The sequence below is a fragment of the Miniopterus natalensis genome, chromosome 11 (genome assembly GCF_054644295.1).
Source record: "Miniopterus natalensis isolate mMinNat1 chromosome 11, mMinNat1.hap1, whole genome shotgun sequence".
NCBI lineage: Eukaryota > Metazoa > Chordata > Mammalia > Chiroptera > Miniopteridae > Miniopterus > Miniopterus natalensis.
This window is the reverse complement of record NC_142091.1, coordinates 5,985,701-6,004,152: the sequence shown is the minus strand read 5'-3', so window position 1 is coordinate 6,004,152 and position 18,452 is coordinate 5,985,701. Positions and strand designations below refer to the sequence as shown.

Below are 18,452 nucleotides of genomic sequence, written 5' to 3'. Positions count from 1 at the left end.
TAGGTGAGTTCAGTAAAGTTGCACGGTACAAAACCAACACTCAAAAACCAGTTCTGGGGGGAGAAAATGGGGACATCTGTAATATTTTCAACAATAAAGATAAATTTAAAAAAAAAAGTTCTATTTCTTTTTTTTAAAATTTAAATTGATTGAATCTCTCTTTTAGAGAGAACATACCAATATATATTTTTAAATGTTTTTACTGATTTTAGAGAGAGAGGAAGGGAGAGGGAAAGAGAGAAATATCAATGATGAGAGAATCATCGACCGGCCACCTCTTACATGCTTCCTACTGGGGATCCAGCTGGCAACCCAGGCATGTGCCCTGACCAGGAATCGAACCCTGACCTCTTGGTTCAACCTCTGAGCCCTGCCGCTGGGCCAGTTCTGTTTCTATACACTAACAACAAACTATCCAAAACCTTTTGTGTGTGTGTGTTTTCTGTTTTATCTGCAAAAAGCTTTATTGTTTCTATTTGGTCCATGGCTTGGGAGAAGACTCCAGGGTGGTTAAAAGCCTGCCTAGTGACTGCAGAGAGACTCAGGCAGAAGCCCTGACACAGGGGGATGCAGAGGGGGCCCCTCAAAGGCCAATGGGCTCTGGAGGCTCCTAGTCGTACTTCAGAGTGAGCCTTTGGGAGAGATACTCGCTCAACCCAGCCTGGGGGATGACTAGCCTGGGGAGGTTAGGCAGATAGTTGCCCATCCTCTTAATGACTTCTACCTCCTCATCTAGGAAGTGGCTCTCCAGCCACGAGGATGGGGTCTGTGAGGGCAGAATCCAGGGCATGCAGATCCAGAAGGGCATGGTCAGGTTGTTCTGCAGCACCTTGGCAGCTCCCATGGCATGGGGGGGGGTTACCCCATTCATCTGGATAGCCTCTGCAAGTCCGGAAGAGGGCATGGCTGCCAGGCTGGTTTTCATCTTCCAGAGATACTCAGCACCCTTTTGCTTCTTCTTGGTGAACTCGTGGAGGCGGCCCACATCCTCCAAAGTCACACCACTGCTGTGAAAATAGAAGCCGAGAGAGAGAGGGGCCTTGGAGGCCAGCAGATGCAGGTTGCCCAGGCAATAAACGGTGTTCTCCATCTCAGGGGAATAACTATGATGAAGCTGAAAGCTCAGGGTTGGTCAGCAATAAGGGGCTAACCACAAAAAAAGGTGGTGTCTGGTCCCAGAGGCAGGGCATAGCTGAGAAGGGGTCCTGGAGGTTTGGACTGGAGAGGAGATTGGAAGATGGGGAGTCCCCAGGTCTTCTCTCTCCAAACACTGTTGAAGCAAGGGACAGATCTGCCAGGACCACTAGGTGGAGTGTGAAAAAGAAATTAAGAAAATAATCTCTTTTACCATAGCATCAAAAAGAATATAGTACATGGGAGTGGGGGGAAATTAATCAAAGAACTTAGATGCATATATATATGACTTTTGGACACACACAATAGTGTGGAGAAGGCCTGAGGGGGGGGCATGCCAGGTGGAGGGGATCAACAGGGGAAAAAGGGAGACATCTGTAATCCTTTCAACAATAAAGATGACTTTATTTTATATATATATAAAGGATAAGTACGATAAATTTAACCAAGTAGGTAAAAGATCTATATACTGAAAGCTATCTGATGAAAGGAATTGAAGAAAATGGAAAAATATTCTGTGTTTATGGACTGGAAAATTAATATTGTTAAAATGTCCATACTGCCCAAAGCTATCTAGAGATCCAATAAAATCCTTGTCAGAATTTCAATGGCACCTGTTAAAACAGAAAAAGAAAAAAAATATTAAAATTCATATGGAATCACAAAAGACCCCAAATAGCTAAAGCAATCTTGAACAAGAATGGCAAAGCTGGAGGCATCGCACTTCCTGATTCCAACTATATTACAAAGCTATTATAATCCAAATAGTATGGTACTGCATGAAACAGACATAGATCAACAGAACAAAATAGACAGCCCAGAATTATAAACACACATATGTAGTCAACTAATTTCAGAGAAAGGTGTAAAGGACACATACCTGGGCTGCAGGCTCCATCTCCAGCCAGCCCCAGTCCAGACACGTGCAGAAGGCAACCAATAGATGTGTCTCTCTCACATCAATGTTTCTCTCTCTCTAAAAATCAATGGAAAAATATCCTCAAGTGAGAATTAACAACAACAATGAGATATCACCTCACACTTCTCAGGATGTCTATTATAAAAAAACAACAAAAAAACAACAAGAAATTAAAAAAATATCGGTGAGGATGTGGAGCAAACAGAATGCTTGCACATGAACAATGGAAGTGTACGTTGGTACAGCCATTATGAAAAACAGTATGGAGATTTCTCAAAAAATGAAAATTAGTACTACCATGTAATCCAGCAATCCCACCTCTGGGTATATATCCAAAGAAAACGAAGTCACTCTCTTGAAGAGATATTTGTACTCTCATGTTCATTACAGCACTATTCACAATAGCCAAGGTATGGAAACAACCTAAATGGTGATTGACGGATGAATGGGTATAGAAAATGTGATTAGACGTTTATGTAATTTCCAAAGTGATCACCCCAATAAATCTAGTGCCCATCTGACACCAGATACAGAGTATTTTCTATTTTTAGCTTTTCAGTCTGTCTTTGATACACTGTATTGTAGTTATTACAATATTATTGACTATATTCCCTGTGCTGTACTTTATATCCCCATGACTATTTGTAACTGCCAATTTGTATTTCTTAATCCCTTCACTTTTTTCACCAATCCTCCCAACCCCTTCCCATCTGACAAACATAAAAATGTTCTCTGTATCTATGAGTCTGTTTCTGTTCTGCTTGTTTGTTTTGTAGATTCCACATATAAGTGAAATCATCTGGCATTTGTCTTTCTGTCTGACTTATTTCACCCAGCACAATACCCTCTAGGCCCATCCATGTCATTGCAGATGCAAGATTTCATTGTTTTCATGTCTGAGTCATATTCCATTGTATATATGCACCACTTCTTATCCACTCATCTATTGATGGAGGTTGCTTCTATATCTTGGCTATTGTAAATAATGCTGCAATGAACATATGGCTGCATATGTCTTTTTGATTTAGTGCTTTGGGTTTCTTTGGATAAATACCCAGAAGTGGAATTGCTGGGTCCTAAGTATAACATACACCTAAAGCCATACCAAAAAAATATTGATAAGTTCTACTTAAAATAAATTTCTTTGTAATAAAGATCGTATACAAAATCAGAACATAAGCTGGGTAAGATATATCTACAACTGATAGACAAAGGGCTAATTTCCTTCATATATAAAGAATTCTTTAAAATGCTCAAGGCCATTAAAAATTTTTAACAACAGCAAAAAAGAAATCTTCAAGACCAACAATTGGCCCAGCTGGGCGTGGCTCAGCGGTTGAGGGTCGACCTGGGATCTAGGTGATCAGGGTTCGATTCCCGGCCGGGGCACATGCCCGGGTTGCGGGCTGCAGCCGATCAATGATTCTCTCATCATTGATGTTTCTATCTCTCTCCCTCTCCTTTCCTCTCTCTGAAATCAATAAAGATATATTTAAACAAACAAACAAAAAAGACCAACAACCGAATAGAAAAATTGACAAAAAATAAGGAACAGTAGGCCACAGAGAAAGGAAATACAAGTGGCTTGTACATTAGATGTTCAACCTCAATCATAAATGAAAATTGATATCACTTTTTACCTATCTGGTTGGCAAAATTAAAGTATTAATACTGTGTTGGTTTTGGAAATCATGCAAGGTTGGGTCTCGTCTTCCTATAAAAAGATAAGACAAATCGAAGTGAAATGACTTGACTCAGGAACACAGCCTGGAGTAGGTTGTTGTCCAGTTCCTAATTTGTTGGACCTCAAAACCCATATTCTTTTTTTCTTTTCTTTTAAAATATATCTTTATTGATTTCAGAGAGAGGAAGGGAGAGGGAGAGATAGAAACATCAATGATGAGAGTCATTGATCCACTGCCTCCTGCACGCCCCCTGCTGGGAATCGAGCCCGCAGCCCGGGCATGTGCCCTGACCAGGAATTGAACCGCGATCTCCTGGATCCTAGGTGGATGCTCAACTGCTGAGCCACGCCGGCCAGACAAAATCCATGTTCTTTTTTTTTTTAATATATCTTTATTGATTTCAGAGAGAGGAAAGGAGAGGGAGAGAGATAGAAACATCAATGATGAGAGAATCATTGATTGGCTGCAGCCCGCAACCCGGGCATGTGCCCTGACTGGGAATTGAACCCCGAATCACCTGGATCCTAGGTTGACACTCAACTGCTGAGCCACACCCGGCTGGGCTCTTTTTTTTTTTAAATCCTCATTCAAAGATATTTTTTCCATTGCTCATTAGAAAGAGTTTTGGAAAGAAGAGAGAAACATTGATGTGAAAGAGACACATCAACTGGTTGCCTCCCACACATGCCCCTGACCAGGGCCGGGGATGGAGCCTACAACTGAGGTACGTGCTCTTGGCTGGAACCAGGGAACCAATCGAACACAGGACCCTTCAGTCTGCAGGCTGATGCTCTATCCACTGAGCCAAACTGGGTAGGGCTGCAAAACCCATGTTCTTAATCAATGAGCAATGCTGCTCCTTATACAGATTAGCAAAGAATTAAAAGATAACACTTGAGAATTTACATCAGGTTCCTCAGTATCAGCACTACTGACGTGTTGGGTTGGGTAATTCTTTGTGATGGGGTGGGAGGCTGTCCTGAGCATTGCAGGATGTTAGCAGCATCCTTGATATCTATCCACTAGATACCAGCATCTGCTTTCCCTCCTCCCTCCAACTGTAACAGCCAAAAATGTCTCCAGAGATTGCCAAATGTCCCCTGGCAAAATCACCTATTGACAACCACTACATTAAATATTTCTACTTTCTAATGTAACCTAAGGGAAAACAACTCTTGGAAAAACCACCTGTGCCCAAAGATAACCCCTATTATAATCATTAAAAGCAGAAACACCCTAGGTGAATAATAACAAAGATTAAGTAAACTCTGGTACACCTACTCAGGGTGTCACAGTGTTGTTCATAATGCCCGCCTGAGGATGGGAACTAGAGGGTCAAAAGCAACCCTTTAAAAATAATGGCTATTACAAAGCTCGGTACTTTTATGTTCAAGAAATGTTAATGACAGGCTTATGATGTTAAATATATGTGTATAAATAGAAGTATATATGTATAATTACATACCCTAATGAGTTGAAAACTTGAAACCTGAACACATGTTTACAGAAGCTTTACTCATAATTGCTGAAACTTAGAAAAGCAACCAAGATGTCCTTCAGTAGGTGAGTAGATAAACTGGGGTCCATCCAGACAATGGAATATTAGTGCTAAAAAGAAATGAGCTACTATGTCATAAAAAGAATGGAGGAAACTTAATTGCATATGACTAAGTGAAAGAAGCTAGTCTGAAAAGGCTGCATACTATATAACTCCAGGTATATGACATTCTGGAAAAGGCAAAACTGTGGAGACAGTGGATCTGTGGTTTCCAGGGGTTAGAGGGGCGGGAGGGATGAACAGGCAGAGCAGAGGATTTTTAGGACAGTGAAACTATGACATGTAATAGTGAATACATGTCATTATACATTTGTCTAAACCCTATGAGTGTACAATACCAAGAGTGAACACCAATGTAAACTACAGACTTCGGGTGATAGTGACATGTAGGTTTACCAATTGTTAACCAATGCCCCACTCTGGTGTGGAATGTTGATAGCGGAGGAGGCTGTGTGAGGGGAGCCAGAGGGAACAGGGGTGGGCAAAAGTAGGTTAAATTACCAGCCATCATTACCAAAAGATAATAAAAAATAATACAAGAACAAACTTTCATGCTCACAACTGTAAACCTATTTTTGCCAACCCCTGTATATGCGAATTCTCTGTACTGTCTGCTCAATTTTGCTGTGAACCTAAAAAAGTCTACTTAAAAAAAAAGTCCAGGTTCAAAACTTGTCTGACCCGTTCACCCTTTAGAGAACTGTAACTTTCAGTCATTACTCACCTGCTTAGACATGCAAGTAATGACTGGAGTGATCTTCCTTTGGTCAGAGGCTCAATCACACTGCAGGACAGTCCAAATCAACTGTGCTGTCACTGGTGAAACTCCAGCAACACGTTCTGGTCATAGTAACAGTGAGAACTAACAGCCAGAATTAAGTTCAAACCTAGCCAAGGCACTTAACACCTCTAATTCCCTGGACAAATTACTGAACCTCTATGAACTGTTAATTTCTTATTTGTTAAATGGGGTTATCATTTTAAAAGTGGAAGTTACCTAAAAAATAAAAGTGGCTCAAATAACGTCAGGAGAAAAATAAAACCCCCATTTTGTTTTTGAAAAAGAACTTACATACGTGAGCTCAACCAAGTCCAAAATGTTAATGTTTTGGTGATAGTATTAAAAGTAATTTTAATTTATTATTCAAACTTCTACCTTCCAACTTTTCCACAATAAACACCCATTATTTGTATTCAGGAAATTAAGTTTTAATAACCAAAGCACAAAAACTGTAGAAAATAATATTTTATTGAAAGTTTCTCAATTAACAATGGAGCAAAGTACAATTTGACTTAAACCTGCCCAACCAGCCTCAACTGCTATTGAAAGAACTCAAACATACAGGACAGGGTAGGACCCTTAGGTCTCATTTCTGCCAATGTGGCAAAAAAAGAAAAAGAAAAAGGGGAAAACAGACACAACCAGGCTCCCCTTGTTCTAGAACTGAGGTGGCAGCCCTGGCTCCTGCTACAGACAGAATACTAGAGGACAGGCTCCCCAACATCAACATAGTGTGTAAAGGGCCCCCATCCTAGCAGAGCAATGCACAAAAGAAAACCAGCCTCTTCCTTCACCCACAAGGTCTGTCTCAAAGAGGTGGCATTTTTACATTCACACCACATTCTCTCCTTCCCCTAGGGTCTTGGGATAGGGACTCACAGTAGAAAGCACACTTTGGTCAGCCCAGGGGTCGGGGTGAGGAAAAGACTATGTGTGGGAGGGCAGAGCAGCAGGAGAGAAAGGGGGGCAGGTAGTCAGAGGGACATGGGGTACCAGGCTAGTGCGCAGAGGCCGTTTGACAGTGCTTGCAGGGCGGCACCCCACGCCAGCACCTCCACATGGCATTCCTGGGCCAAGAGTCCGCAGGTGGGAGCTGGAGGGCTTTCACACGGCTCACTCCGGAAGAGGGGCTGGATTCCCTTCCCTTTCTCCGTCTACTCTGGCCACCAGGCGCTGTGCGTGCAGGTGTGAGTCAGCGGGTTTGCTTCAGCCAGTCCAGATGGAAGGGCTTTGGGCAAGAGGCTGCCTAACTTACAACAGCAAGCCAAGGAAACCCAGAGGAAGAGGAGTCCATGAGCATGGAGGTTTAGGGAGAGAACTTGGAGGAGAAAAGAGCATAAATAGGCCCTCAGAAAGCAAACCTGGCAACCAGGGCTCCGAGGACACTGGCTGCTGAGACACGGAGTCTGTGAGGAAGAGGAAGGGAGGGAAGGGAAGATGACAGAGAAGACTCAAGACTCTCTAATAACCAAGGACATCCTTCCACTACCAGGTCTGCCAATCACTGATGACCATTCTCTTACCTACTCACAAAGAATTAAGACATAATCGTGATTTTTCCCAATTTAGGGCCTGGATAGGTATAGAACCAGGGGATAGGGTTGGGGAACAGAACAATTTCAACTGTAACCATAGAACTTCTCTGGAAGAAACTGGTGAACTGTCCCTTCCTTCCCGTCTCTACACCTCCAATCACAGGTGAGAGAAAAGGAACTTAAGCCTCTGAGGACAGGAATAACCCTCCTCCCAACCCTTCATGTTTAATAAATAGAAGTGGTAGGAACGGGGGGGGGGGGATAGGGTTAGAAGGCAAGGTTATAGTTCATCATTCTTCAACACTGGCTTCTGTCGTGGAGGCTGCTCCTCCTGTTCAGATTCTGTTAGGAATTGGGGAGACAAGGGAACGAAAGCAGATGAAGTGGAGGCAATGCCTCAGTTCTATGCAGGTACTTCCCCCAGACCCCACCTGGCTTCCTGGCATACCCCCCACTGTACCCTCACCTGCTCTAGGACCTTCTAACTCCAGAGGTTCAGTGTCTGCTGGCTCAGATCCTGCTTTGGGGAAGGAATAGTTTAGTCTGCAGAAGGGAAGAAGGGGTTAATGGAGGGTTTGGCAAACTTTTTCTGTAAAGAGCCAGAGAGTAAATATTTTGGGATTTGTGGGCTACACTCAGTCTCTGCATATTTTTTTTTTTTTTAAATAACCTCTTGGACTGTCCAGAAACAGGCTGCACCTGCCAGTTTGCCAACCCCTAGGCTAAGCGATGTCCATAGTCTGTTTCCCCAACTCACGAATTTCTTTCTCAGGTTCTGAAAGGGGCTTTGCATCTTCAGTCTGGCCTGGAGGAAACCAAGAGTAAAATGTACTCCAGAAGGGAAAGGAGGCTTTCTTCCCACCCAGTGGCTCCCGGAGCCAGGCACCCTGACCTCACCTGGTGGATGGATGATCTTCTCCCCCTGGTCACTGGCATTGAGTGGAGGTTCTGCCTGGGTTTCATTCTTGTCCTTGGGCCTGGGCCGGGGCTTGGCAAACTTGGCCTTGTTGAGCAGATACTGCACCTCACGGTCCAGAGCCATCATCTTGGCCTCGATGTCTTTGGAGAGCAACACTGGTTTCTCTGTAGTGGGAAGCTTGGCCTGCTCGGCCATCGTTGCATTCTTCCAGGCCTGTGGGTGAGGCCAGCACAGGCTCAGAGCTAACAATGGAGATAGCAGACATCTCTGTCCCAGACGAAATACACCCCAAACTGGCCTCAGGTTCTTCCCTCAGTCTTCAAATCACTCTGCCATCTCTGGTCATCAGCCCCACAGGAGTAAATCAGACTCCTCAGATTGGCACTCCAGGCTCTCCAAAAGGGAGTCTCAAACTACATGTTTCTGGCTTAAATCCTATTGCTTTGTGACTAACTACAGCTGAATCTCTCAATTATTTCCTTCTTGTCTCTTCATTTCAGGACTCTGGTTCAAAAACTATCCCTACACATCCAAAGTTTCCACCTCACATGACAATTCATTCTCACCTATCCAAACCCTGGGCCACTTTCTGAGCCAGCTCTCGCCCTAGCTCCTCAAGGGACCTTTCTCTAACCTCACAGGGATGGATTGTTGCTCACGGCTCTGACCCTTATTTAGGACTAATCAGACATGGCCTCAAATGCAACCATCCTTTGCCTTCCCAATTAGCTAAGCCAGGAGGTGGAGGCCTGCAGAGTCTCCACTTCTCCTGCACTGCCTAGGATGGAACACTTTGCCAGGTAAGTACCCAGTTAAGTATTTACACAGGGATTACCCAGGTCTCATTGATGACTTTCTCTAAGGTTGTCATCTCCACCTCAGTGAAGATCTGGTCCATCTCTGGGATAAGCCGGGCCCCCCTGGAAGCCAAAGGGGAGACAATCAGCTCAGGAGGAAGTGGGGCCTAGGAAGATTATGGGATGGAGAGTCAGTGGGCTTGGGAAGACTGAATACGGACAAAAGGGCTAAGGGGCTGCTCACTTGAGGAACATGCTGGAATGGTTGAGGAGATTATCAAGGGCAGACAGCCGCTCAGGCCACTTCTTACGCTCTTCTACCCGAAAAAACAACCCTTGGCACAGTTTCCTTAGCTCAGCCAGCTTCTCCTTCAACATCTGATGGATGGGGGGTGGGAATGGGTAGAGGTGTTGAAAGGGTAACAGGATAGCCCTGGAGCCAGCCCTGAAACCTTTTTTATGGCCTCACATCCCAGCTCTTCACTTTCTCTGACCCTAGAAGGAGAGAGCTCCCATCCCACCTGCCACATCCTAGGAGACCCCTTACCACTGTGGTGGCCCCAAAGCCCTCATCCTCCAGCCAAGTGGAAGCAGCGCTGAGTCTCCCAGAGATCTCCTGACGCTGCTCCTCAGTGGACACTTCCTGGTACTCTGGCTGGTACAGCTTGTCCTAGGGAGGTGTACACAAGCGCAAGCATGCAGCAAGCCCGAGGGCAAGCTCACGGAGTCAGACCCTCCCCAGACACAGGTCCCAGCCAAGCACGCCTCCCACCCTACCAACCTGGGTCTCAAAGATGAAAGCTTCCAAGCTGTTGGCAGCTTGCTCCCGTTCCTGCTTCTCCAGATCTCGGACTGTCAAGTCCTGAAGTCTGTGGGACAAAAGGGGAGACAGGCATGAGGGACAGGAGAGCACCCAGAGGCAGCCCTGTGCATCCTGCCCACCCTCCCCATACACACTCCTACACCCACCCACACTCACAGTCTTGACTCACTTCTGTGCTGAACGGGCCAGCTCACTCTCGGACAAGTCAGGTAGGTCCAGAACAAGCAGCTCCACTCCGATCTCCTCCACCGCCCTCTGCTTCCGAGAAGGCTTCTGCTTCTTGTCTTCCTCTGGGGCTGCAGGGACACCCTCAGGCCCTGCCTCCCCCTTGTCACTTGGCTTCTGCAGAAAGAGAAGAAGATATCAGGAAAAGCTCAGGCCCTCCTATTCTCCAGGTGGGGATCAAGGGGAAGAGACACAGGCAGGCAGCACCTGCTCTCTTAGCCTCTCGGTCCAGCCTGGAGCTTACCTGGGCCTCAGGCTTTTCCCCATTTTCTTTGTCTACGGGCTTTTCTCCCTCTGGGGCTATATTCCCCTTAGGCTCAGGTGATGGGGGCCGAGAGGTGTCTTCCACTGGGGCCTCGCCTTCCTCCCTGAGCTCCGCTTGCTCTCCAGGATCATCCTTGCTCCCCTCAGCAAGGCTTTCCTCTTCCTCCTGGAACACAATTACAAACCACAGAGGACAGTCAGGACCCATGGAGCAAGACCAGCTTAGCAATGCCAGGTCCTGTGGCTCTCTGAAGGGGCTCACAGCATGGAGACTAAGGACAAGTGTATGGAAACAGGCACTGGGATGTCTGGATGGCAGCAGTCTAGTTAGATGAAAGAAAAGGGTCTGGCGATGAAGGGAATGGGCTTGGACCTCGAGCACAGGGACAGCTCAGAGTGCAGAGCAGGGTATGGTTACTTGTCATGGGCTGAGAGAAAAGGGAGATCTATTAAATCCTAGGCAGCTGGGACACCCACCCTAACTCCCTGTCCCCACATACCATCTTCCTGGCTCTCCTGGCTCCATTCTGGCCTTACCTGGACGGTGTTGGTACCATTCTCTTTGGTATCTGGTGTGGTACCACCTCCAAACAGGCTGGAGATAGTGTTGCCAAGTTCTAGGGGAAAGAAAGTCCAAAGACTCAAAGGGACCACAGCAGTGACTCCACCTCTTAACTCAAGGGCAAAGCCTGCCCACATCCCCAATATGCACAGAAGTATCCCCACTCCCCCCCACGTGCGCGCACGTCTTACTGGTCAGAGTCGATTCCTCTTCTGGGCTGTCTTCCACCAGGGTCTCAAACACAGATTCCACCTGAAAGCAGGAATTCAAGATGAAGAAATGCGCATGTGGGCCTACTGTTCACCACAAGCTTCCTGCCACGGTGGGTCTGCCATGCACGCCCACGCCCACCACTCCCAGCAGCCTGGCTCATTCTCTCATCTGCTTCCTTCTGAAGGCTCTTGGACCAAGTAACCTCCCACTTTGATTAGAGCCCTCTGAGGACGGGGTCACAGCTCCTTTGCCCCCCAGCCCCGCAGTTCTCCACTCAACAGCAGAATGGGCCGTTATTTCCCACTGTGCTCTAAAGACCTCAGCCCTCAGAGCTGTTCTTCAAAAACTGGTTCCTCAGCCACTGTACTGATCCTAAAGTTTACAATGTCCGTAAACCTTTACAGGCTACATGAAGGGCCACCCCAAATCCCCGGTTAACTTCATTTAGAGCCAAGATTTACCCAACCCCAAAACCCTTTTCGTTTCTCATGTTTTGGAAAAGGCTGGTGGGGCTGGGCCCTCATCTGGTACACAGGGTCTCCCTCAGGGCTCACCCTGTCTAGGCTGAGGACACCACTCTCATCCAGGTTGAAGTGAGCTTTGATGCCCTTGGACTCATAGTTGGGATATTTCTTGAAGCTCTCACCCACACCTTTTAGCTTCACTGTGGTCAGATTCTGGGAGCCAAATACCCTGGTTGGGAGAAAAGAGCAGCTCAGGGAAACCCACCCAGACTGCCTCCAGCTCTTGACTATACACACAGCCTTCTGGCATGAGACGTGGAGGCCCTCCCTTAGGACACACTCAGGAGGAAGGCAGCACCCTCCAGAGGAGATGCTTACCCCAACTCCAACCCCATCCCCACAGACAGCTTCCCCTGGGTTAGCCCTGTAGGCTCCAAGTTCTCCCTCCCAGAGCTCCCATCCTGCACCACCCCACCCCTCACCGAAGATCCTCGGGCCCCAGGAAGCCCAGGTCACCGTAGTTGACGTGGAAGCTAAAGTCATGGCTGTAGCGGTTAAAGGTGATAACCTTGCGCTGAGGATAGGGCCCCATCCGGGAGAAGAGGACACGCCTATTGTGCTTCAAGCCTCGAACTCCAGGCTCCTCCTCCACCTCCCTTGTGAACTCAACCTACACAGCAGGCAGAGGGAGAAGTAGACAAGTTCTGGGGTAAGGGTGGATGAGAAACATCGCCTGGCAGAAGCGCAAAGAGGCAGACTAGAATGGACAGAAGGGAAGATCACACTTGGAGTGCAAAGGGAGCTTGTCACCAATCAGACAGGCTAACTCACCAGGATGGGGTACATCACTGCATCTCGGACTATAAACGGCTTCACCTTGAAGGCTTTGCTGAGTGCGGCTGCCTGGTACACAGCCCCCATAGCGGCTGCCTCGTCTGCATTGATGTTTTTCCCCAGCTCCTCCCTGTCAAAGTCCCAAGCTTCAGCATTGTCTATTCTGTAGCTCCCAACCTGGCCTCCCTCACCTCAAGCCTTCCAGATGCTCAGCCCTGGAGTCCTAGCCCCCATACTCACTTGCCCACAGCCTTCAGCAGCACCTCCTGAACTTTGGGGACCCGAGTGGCCCCACCTACCAAGATCACCTGCTCAATCTCATCCTGCAGGAAGAGGAAGAATGTGACATGAGACAGCATGTATTCGACTCTCTTTAGCACTGACTCTTCCTCTAATGTTCCTGCTCCCTCCTCCCACCATCTGATCACTTTCTATCTCACCTGTCTCCTACCCCAGGCCCACCTCTGAATACCCACTCACCAAATTCATTTTGGCACTCTGGAGGGCCTGCTGCACAGGCCCAGGCACCCGCTCAAATAGGTCTGCACACAGCTCTTCAAACTCCACTCGAGTCACTTTTGCCTTGAAGTCCACGTCATCCATGAGGCCCTCAATCTGGTAGAGGATAAGGAATGTCAGAGTTCTCACCCAGGTCCTGCTTCCTGGGAGGGGAAGGCCGGAAACCAAGGGAATAGGAATTCCAAAGGATGGCAGGAGACACGGGAAGAAGGGATGGGCCACACCAGGCACAAGTAGCCTCACTCAAGATAGTGGGGGGCTCCACCCTGAGGAATATTGCCCTCAACCAGTGACATGTGCGCACCTGTGCCATGTGGTCAGCATTGGCACTCAGGACAGTTTTGAGTCGATTAGCCTCACGTAGCAGCTTGGCCATGGCACGAGGGTTCTCCCTCACATCCTTCACTCTCTGGCCCTTGCGTTGCTCATTGAAAAGTCCAGCCAGGTGCTCACGTAGCCGGAGTTCCATTTCTAGCCCCCCCAGAGTGCGGTCAAACCTGTTCAGGAAAGGCAACAGGAACAAGTGTGAGGAACACATGGGGTCCCTTCATCAACACAGGAACCTGACTCTCATCCCACATGGTGACACCTCACAATGACAGTCATCTACCCATTTATTCAACTGTAATTACTAGGCCTCAACTATGTATTTGTCTCTTGGGATGTAATTGTGAGAAGAAAAAAGATAGGGTTCCTGCAGTCAAGGAGTTTTCAATCTAGCAACCAAATAATCAAATAAATGTGAAACTTGAACCACCCCGTGTGTCATAAAGGAGAGGTAGACAATGCTATTAGAACCTATACATCAGCCCGGCCGGGTGTGGATCAGCAGTTGAGCGTCAACCTAGGATCTGAGACATTGAGGTTCGATATCGTCAGGGTACATGCCCGGGTTGCAGGCTTGATCCCCAGTCAGGGGCATGCAGGAGGCAGCTGGTCAATGACAAATCTCTCATCATTGGTGTTTCTATCTCTCCCTTCCTCTCTCTGAAATCAATAAAGATATAGTAAAAAAAAAAAAAGAGTTCAGCTATTTAGATGTCAGGGAAAGTTCTGTGAAGGAGTGATGCTTACGCTGAAACATGAAGGGTGAGCTGCAGTTAACTAGGTGAAGAGGAAGAAACAGTCTCGGCAGGAAGCACATGTATAAAGATCCTGAGGTGTCCCAGTCAGCGTGGCTCAGCATTAACCCAGGAACCAGGATGGTCACTGTTTGATTCCTGGTCAGGGCACATGCCTGGGCTGCGGGCTCAATCCCCAGTGGGGGGCGTGCAGGAGGCAGCCTATTGATGACTCTCTCATCAATGTTTATTTCTCTCTATCCCTCTCCCTTCTTCTCTAAAAGTAAATAAAAACATTATTTTTTAAAGACCCTGAGATGGAAGGAAGCATGGTAAATTCCAAATGAGGGCTAGGATAGCAGAAACTCAAAGAGCAAGAGGCTCAGGGTTAGAGACAAGCACGCAGGCACAGCCTTATAGGCCAAGGTACAGGTTCGAAGCCACTGAAGGGCTTTTAAAGAAACTGGTTATAATCAGGTTGGCATTTTGAAAAGTACCCTCTGGTTACAATGTGGAGAAAGAAGTGAAAAGAGCCCACACTGGAAGCAGGAGATCGTCTTTGGAATTCTACAGGTAAGAGGTGACGGTAGCTTGAACTAGAATGGTGGGAGCGATGGATGAAAAGGATGGGTTCAAGAAACAATACAATGCAAGTGATCAGTTATTTAAGTAAACTGGAACTGACAAGACAGCACATAAAGACTGAACCTGACATCCTACCCATGGCCTACAGCCTGTGAATCTTCTTAGAAGTTCAGTTGGTTCCCTGCCTTTTAATCTTCCCAAACTGTCCTCCCTCCTCCATCTTTCCCTTGCTTTTTGGCAGAACTACCCTACAGTGGCTGATGATGCTTCAACCAGGACAGCATTCCTGCAGGGAGCAGGAAAGCGAGGCAGCTGGTCCTCTAAGAAGATACCCCCGAGCTGAGGGTCTCTCAGCAAGCAGCCTTCCTCCCAGCACCCACTTACCCCACTCCCTGGATTTGCAGTTGTGGCTGCATCCCCGCCTCCTTCGTCTTCACTGTCTGGTAGGTCACGATGGTGCATACAGTGCTGCCTGAACCCATGTCATAAAACATGATGTTCTGTAAGAGACATCAAATCGTCACAGAAGCCTTATGTAACTCCAGGGTGCCTGCCTGCTTCCAAGGGGCTGCACCAACTTTCAACTAAAAGCCCAATGGTTCCAACAGCGGCTATGAGAAGGTCTGTGCCAACGAGATGCAGGATGAGCCAAGTGGCCTCCATCCTCAGAACAAGTCACCCTGCAAGTCTGGTCAGAAGTTCCTCCCTGGCTCACCTGGGCAGTAGTATTGATATCTTTCCGACGGAAGACACCGTAGCTGAGGGCAGTGGCAGTGTTGTCATTGATGAGCTGTAGCACTTTGAGGCCAGCCATGCGAGCAGCCTGCAGCACAGCTCGGCGCTCAGCCTGATTGAAGAACGCTGGCACAGTGATCACTGCATCCTTGATGGGCTGTTCTACAGAGGACAACAGAACAGGGTTCCTACCTGCTCCAAACCTTAGATGAGGGTTCTCCATCCTTGGAACTGCTGACATTTTGGACTAGATGGGTGATTCTTTGTGGTGGGGGCGATCCTGTATATTGTAGGATGCTTGGCAGCATCCCTGGCCTCTAATCACTAAATGTCAGTAGCAGCTCCCCAGTTGGGATAACCAAAAATGTCTTCAGACACAGCCAAACATTCCCTGGGAGGCAAAACTGCCCCCAATTGAGACCCTAGGGAACCTGGCCACCACTGGCCCCACCTTGGCCACTCACCTGCAAAATCTTCAGCCAGGGAACGAGAATAATTGAGAACCATGCCCAGTACCTCCTCAGGTGAGAACTGCAGCTGCCTGGGGGTGGGGGGAGGGGGCAGTAATTAGAGGCAAGGAAAGCTAGGCATTAAGGGAAGCCCACTTTTCCAGCAGAGCACTCACGGGCTGATCTGGAAGTGCACAGTGTGCCTCTGTGGGTCGAAGCCTAACTCGTGCTCTGGGAAACGGTCTCTGTAAAGGGCTACATGGGGGTTACCCTCCTGCTTCCCCAGGAGCTGCTGGAAGTAACGCAGCGTGGCCTTGGGATTCTTGACGGCCTGAGAGGAGGTAAAGAAGGAACACAACATTAAGCTTCCATGCCCACCATAACCTACCTCTTACATCAGAGTTTGAAAAGGGAACAGATTCTGGGTCTGTCACCTCCTCTCCTCTGCTCACCACTTCTGGGAAGGGAGTGGGCTGCTAGCTCACCAGGCTTGCTGCACTGTCTCCAAAGAATCTTTCATTTTCTTTCAGGGTCACAGTCACTGGGGTTTTCCTCCGGGATTCCCTAAGGAAGAGAAATTGGGCGCAGGTGCCTATTATAGCAGGGTGTGGACCCGGAAGCCTCAATACCACACACACAACCAATCACCCAAACACCAAAGTCTGTTGTGGACACTTCAAAGAACACACAGCAGCTTAGAGCCCAGACTCCCTGTTTCCCCACCCCAGGCACTGGGGCTGCCCTCACTTGTTCAAGACAATTTCCATGGGCACTCCAGGTTTGACGATGGCCACCTTCATGGACTCGCTGCCCAGGTCCACAGACATCACTGCCAGCATGTCTGAAGGGGAAATACGTTTGTCAATGAGCCCCCCTTTCCCCACCATCCTGAGGCTCCTCTGATCAAAGCACACCATTTTCCACGGAGAAAGTAAGACAATAAAAGACATAAAGAAAAAGGCCTGAGTCCAGCAGCTCTAGAGTCTTTATCACCCCTTCCCACCATGTATCATTCATCATTCACTCATTTATTCCTCCGTTCATCCCTGTGCTGGGGTACACACCACTCAGGGCCAATAGGTCTGCCAAGAGCACAGCCATCAAGGCCCAATAGGCTAGCCTCCTCTGCGTCCTGACCGTGGCTGCCATTGCACCCCTGGGGAGGAGAAAAACAACACTTGTAACTGGATGCCCCGGAGACAACCTCATCCCAAAACAGAGAAGCTTTAAGATTCATACCTACTCCACTCTCATCCAGGGCAGAGCAGTCTACATCCCCCCCCCTCCCTCCAGACGAGGACTGAGCCCCTAATCGCCCCCGGAAGTGCCCACACAAAGACCCAGGTGAACTAGCAAGGACGGGACAAGAGGACCAGACACTTCCTATCGCACAGGCAGTGACTCCCGCACCACTGCACTGGCCCTGCTGGCTGACACCCTGCTGTGCCCAGGGATCCCCGCCCAGGTCGCAACCACCTCTCCACACCTGCAGCTCCCCCGCCGGCACGGAGAGCCAGGCCGTGCCTGGGAGGGAACTGAGACGGTGACGTTGAGGGGGCTGGGAGGTTAGAAGGGCCTGTCTGCTCCTCGGCATCCCTTCGGGTTGCGGCCCCAGCCCCGCTGCCTACAGAGGCTGTGCGCGGAACGCCAGGTTCCTCGCTCGGCGAGTACGGAGTGCCGGGAGTTCACCTGAGCCTCACCTCTCGCCGCCGCAAACGGGTACCGGCCCACCCCGATGGCGTGGGGCGCCCAGGAGCAAGCTGTGGGCAGCCAGGCGCCCCGGTGTCCGTGCGGCCCTCGCTCCCCCCCGACCCTCTCCCGGAGCTGGCGCGCTGCCTCCCCGCAGGAGGGATGGCGGCCCCGGCCCCACCCCCACCCCTCCACCGCTTGCCTGCGCTCCTGCGGCCGCAGCTCTGGGACAAACGCGGCGGCGGGCGTAATCACGAGGCCGGCAGCGCGTCCCCAGCCCGCGCCCTTCACGACTCCCCTCGGTTTGCAAACTGTTACACTAGCCACCGACCTCTCAGCCCCGTCTCGCGCACCAGCCGGCCCCGGACGCGGCGCACGCTCATTGGCGCCTCCGCCGCGCGCCCGGCGCCCGCCCCCTGCCCCGCCCCCGCCGCCCCGGCGCGCGCTCCCATTGGGCCACGTCCCCGCCCCCTCCCCCTTCCCCAGCCGCCGCTGCCGAGCGGTACGTCCCCTCTTTGGGCTACGTCGCGGGGCCGGGCGCCGGCCTCCCGGCGCTCGCGGCACGTTTCCGGCCGCGGCGGTGGGTCGGGGAAGCGGCCGTAGGGCGTGACGGGTGCTCGGGGCGGTGGGCGCTCTTCTTCCGGTCACCTGGGCGTCCCTGGCGCGGGGTGGGACTGAGCGGCTGCTGGGCCTCAGCCGCG

At 49.3% G+C, this 18,452-nt stretch overlaps 2 protein-coding genes across 5 annotated transcripts; both read right to left on the bottom strand.

Moving 5' to 3' along the window:
- Positions 1 to 610: 610 nt before the first annotated feature.
- LOC107533072 (ferritin light chain-like) lies at positions 611 to 1,090 on the bottom strand. The gene has a single exon (XM_087822130.1). It carries the CDS (start codon positions 1,088 to 1,090, stop codon positions 611 to 613), a length of 480 nt encoding a protein of 159 aa, XP_087678256.1.
- A 5,437-nt stretch (positions 1,091 to 6,527) lies between these two features.
- On the bottom strand, positions 6,528 to 18,033 carry HYOU1 (hypoxia up-regulated 1). Of its 4 annotated transcripts, XM_087821490.1 has the most exons (26): positions 17,954 to 18,033; positions 17,127 to 17,218; positions 16,810 to 16,903; positions 16,548 to 16,626; positions 16,239 to 16,393; positions 16,078 to 16,154; positions 15,594 to 15,775; positions 15,263 to 15,378; positions 13,537 to 13,729; positions 13,194 to 13,328; positions 12,954 to 13,036; positions 12,711 to 12,843; positions 12,362 to 12,549; positions 11,970 to 12,108; positions 11,394 to 11,454; positions 11,178 to 11,257; positions 10,621 to 10,806; positions 10,321 to 10,493; positions 10,110 to 10,197; positions 9,876 to 9,998; positions 9,573 to 9,706; positions 9,367 to 9,451; positions 8,510 to 8,744; positions 8,370 to 8,417; positions 8,079 to 8,129; positions 6,528 to 7,954 (listed from the first exon to the last, which is right to left on the bottom strand). In XM_087821490.1, exons 2-26 carry the CDS (start codon positions 17,209 to 17,211, stop codon positions 7,893 to 7,895), a joined length of 2,985 nt encoding a protein of 994 aa, XP_087677616.1. In that variant the 5' UTR covers positions 17,212 to 17,218; positions 17,954 to 18,033; the 3' UTR covers positions 6,528 to 7,892. The 4 variants fall into 4 exon arrangements, with proteins under 4 accessions (XP_087677616.1, XP_016063166.1, XP_016063167.1 ...); XM_016207680.2 differs by lacking the exon at positions 17,954 to 18,033 and having other exon boundaries at positions 17,127 to 17,293; XM_016207681.2 differs by lacking the exons at positions 8,370 to 8,417; positions 17,954 to 18,033 and having other exon boundaries at positions 17,127 to 17,294.
- Between the last annotated feature and the right edge of the window lie 419 nt (positions 18,034 to 18,452).

Excerpts from the sequence above, each read along its gene's own strand:
- LOC107533072 (XM_087822130.1), bottom strand. The coding sequence starts at position 1,090 with ATGGAGAACACCGTTTATTGCCTGGGCAACCTGCATCTGCTGGCCTCC.
- HYOU1 (XM_016207680.2), bottom strand. The coding sequence starts at position 17,271 with ATGAGGTTGTCTCCGGGGCATCCAGTTACAAGTGTTGTTTTTCTCCTC. Across the intron at positions 9,707-9,875 it reads GCTTTGGGGCCACCACAGTG|ATGTTGAAGGAGAAGCTGGC; the intron begins GTAAGGGGTCTC and ends CCCATCCATCAG. Across the intron at positions 9,452-9,572 it reads CATTCCAGCATGTTCCTCAA|GGGGGCCCGGCTTATCCCAG; the intron begins GTGAGCAGCCCC and ends TTTGGCTTCCAG.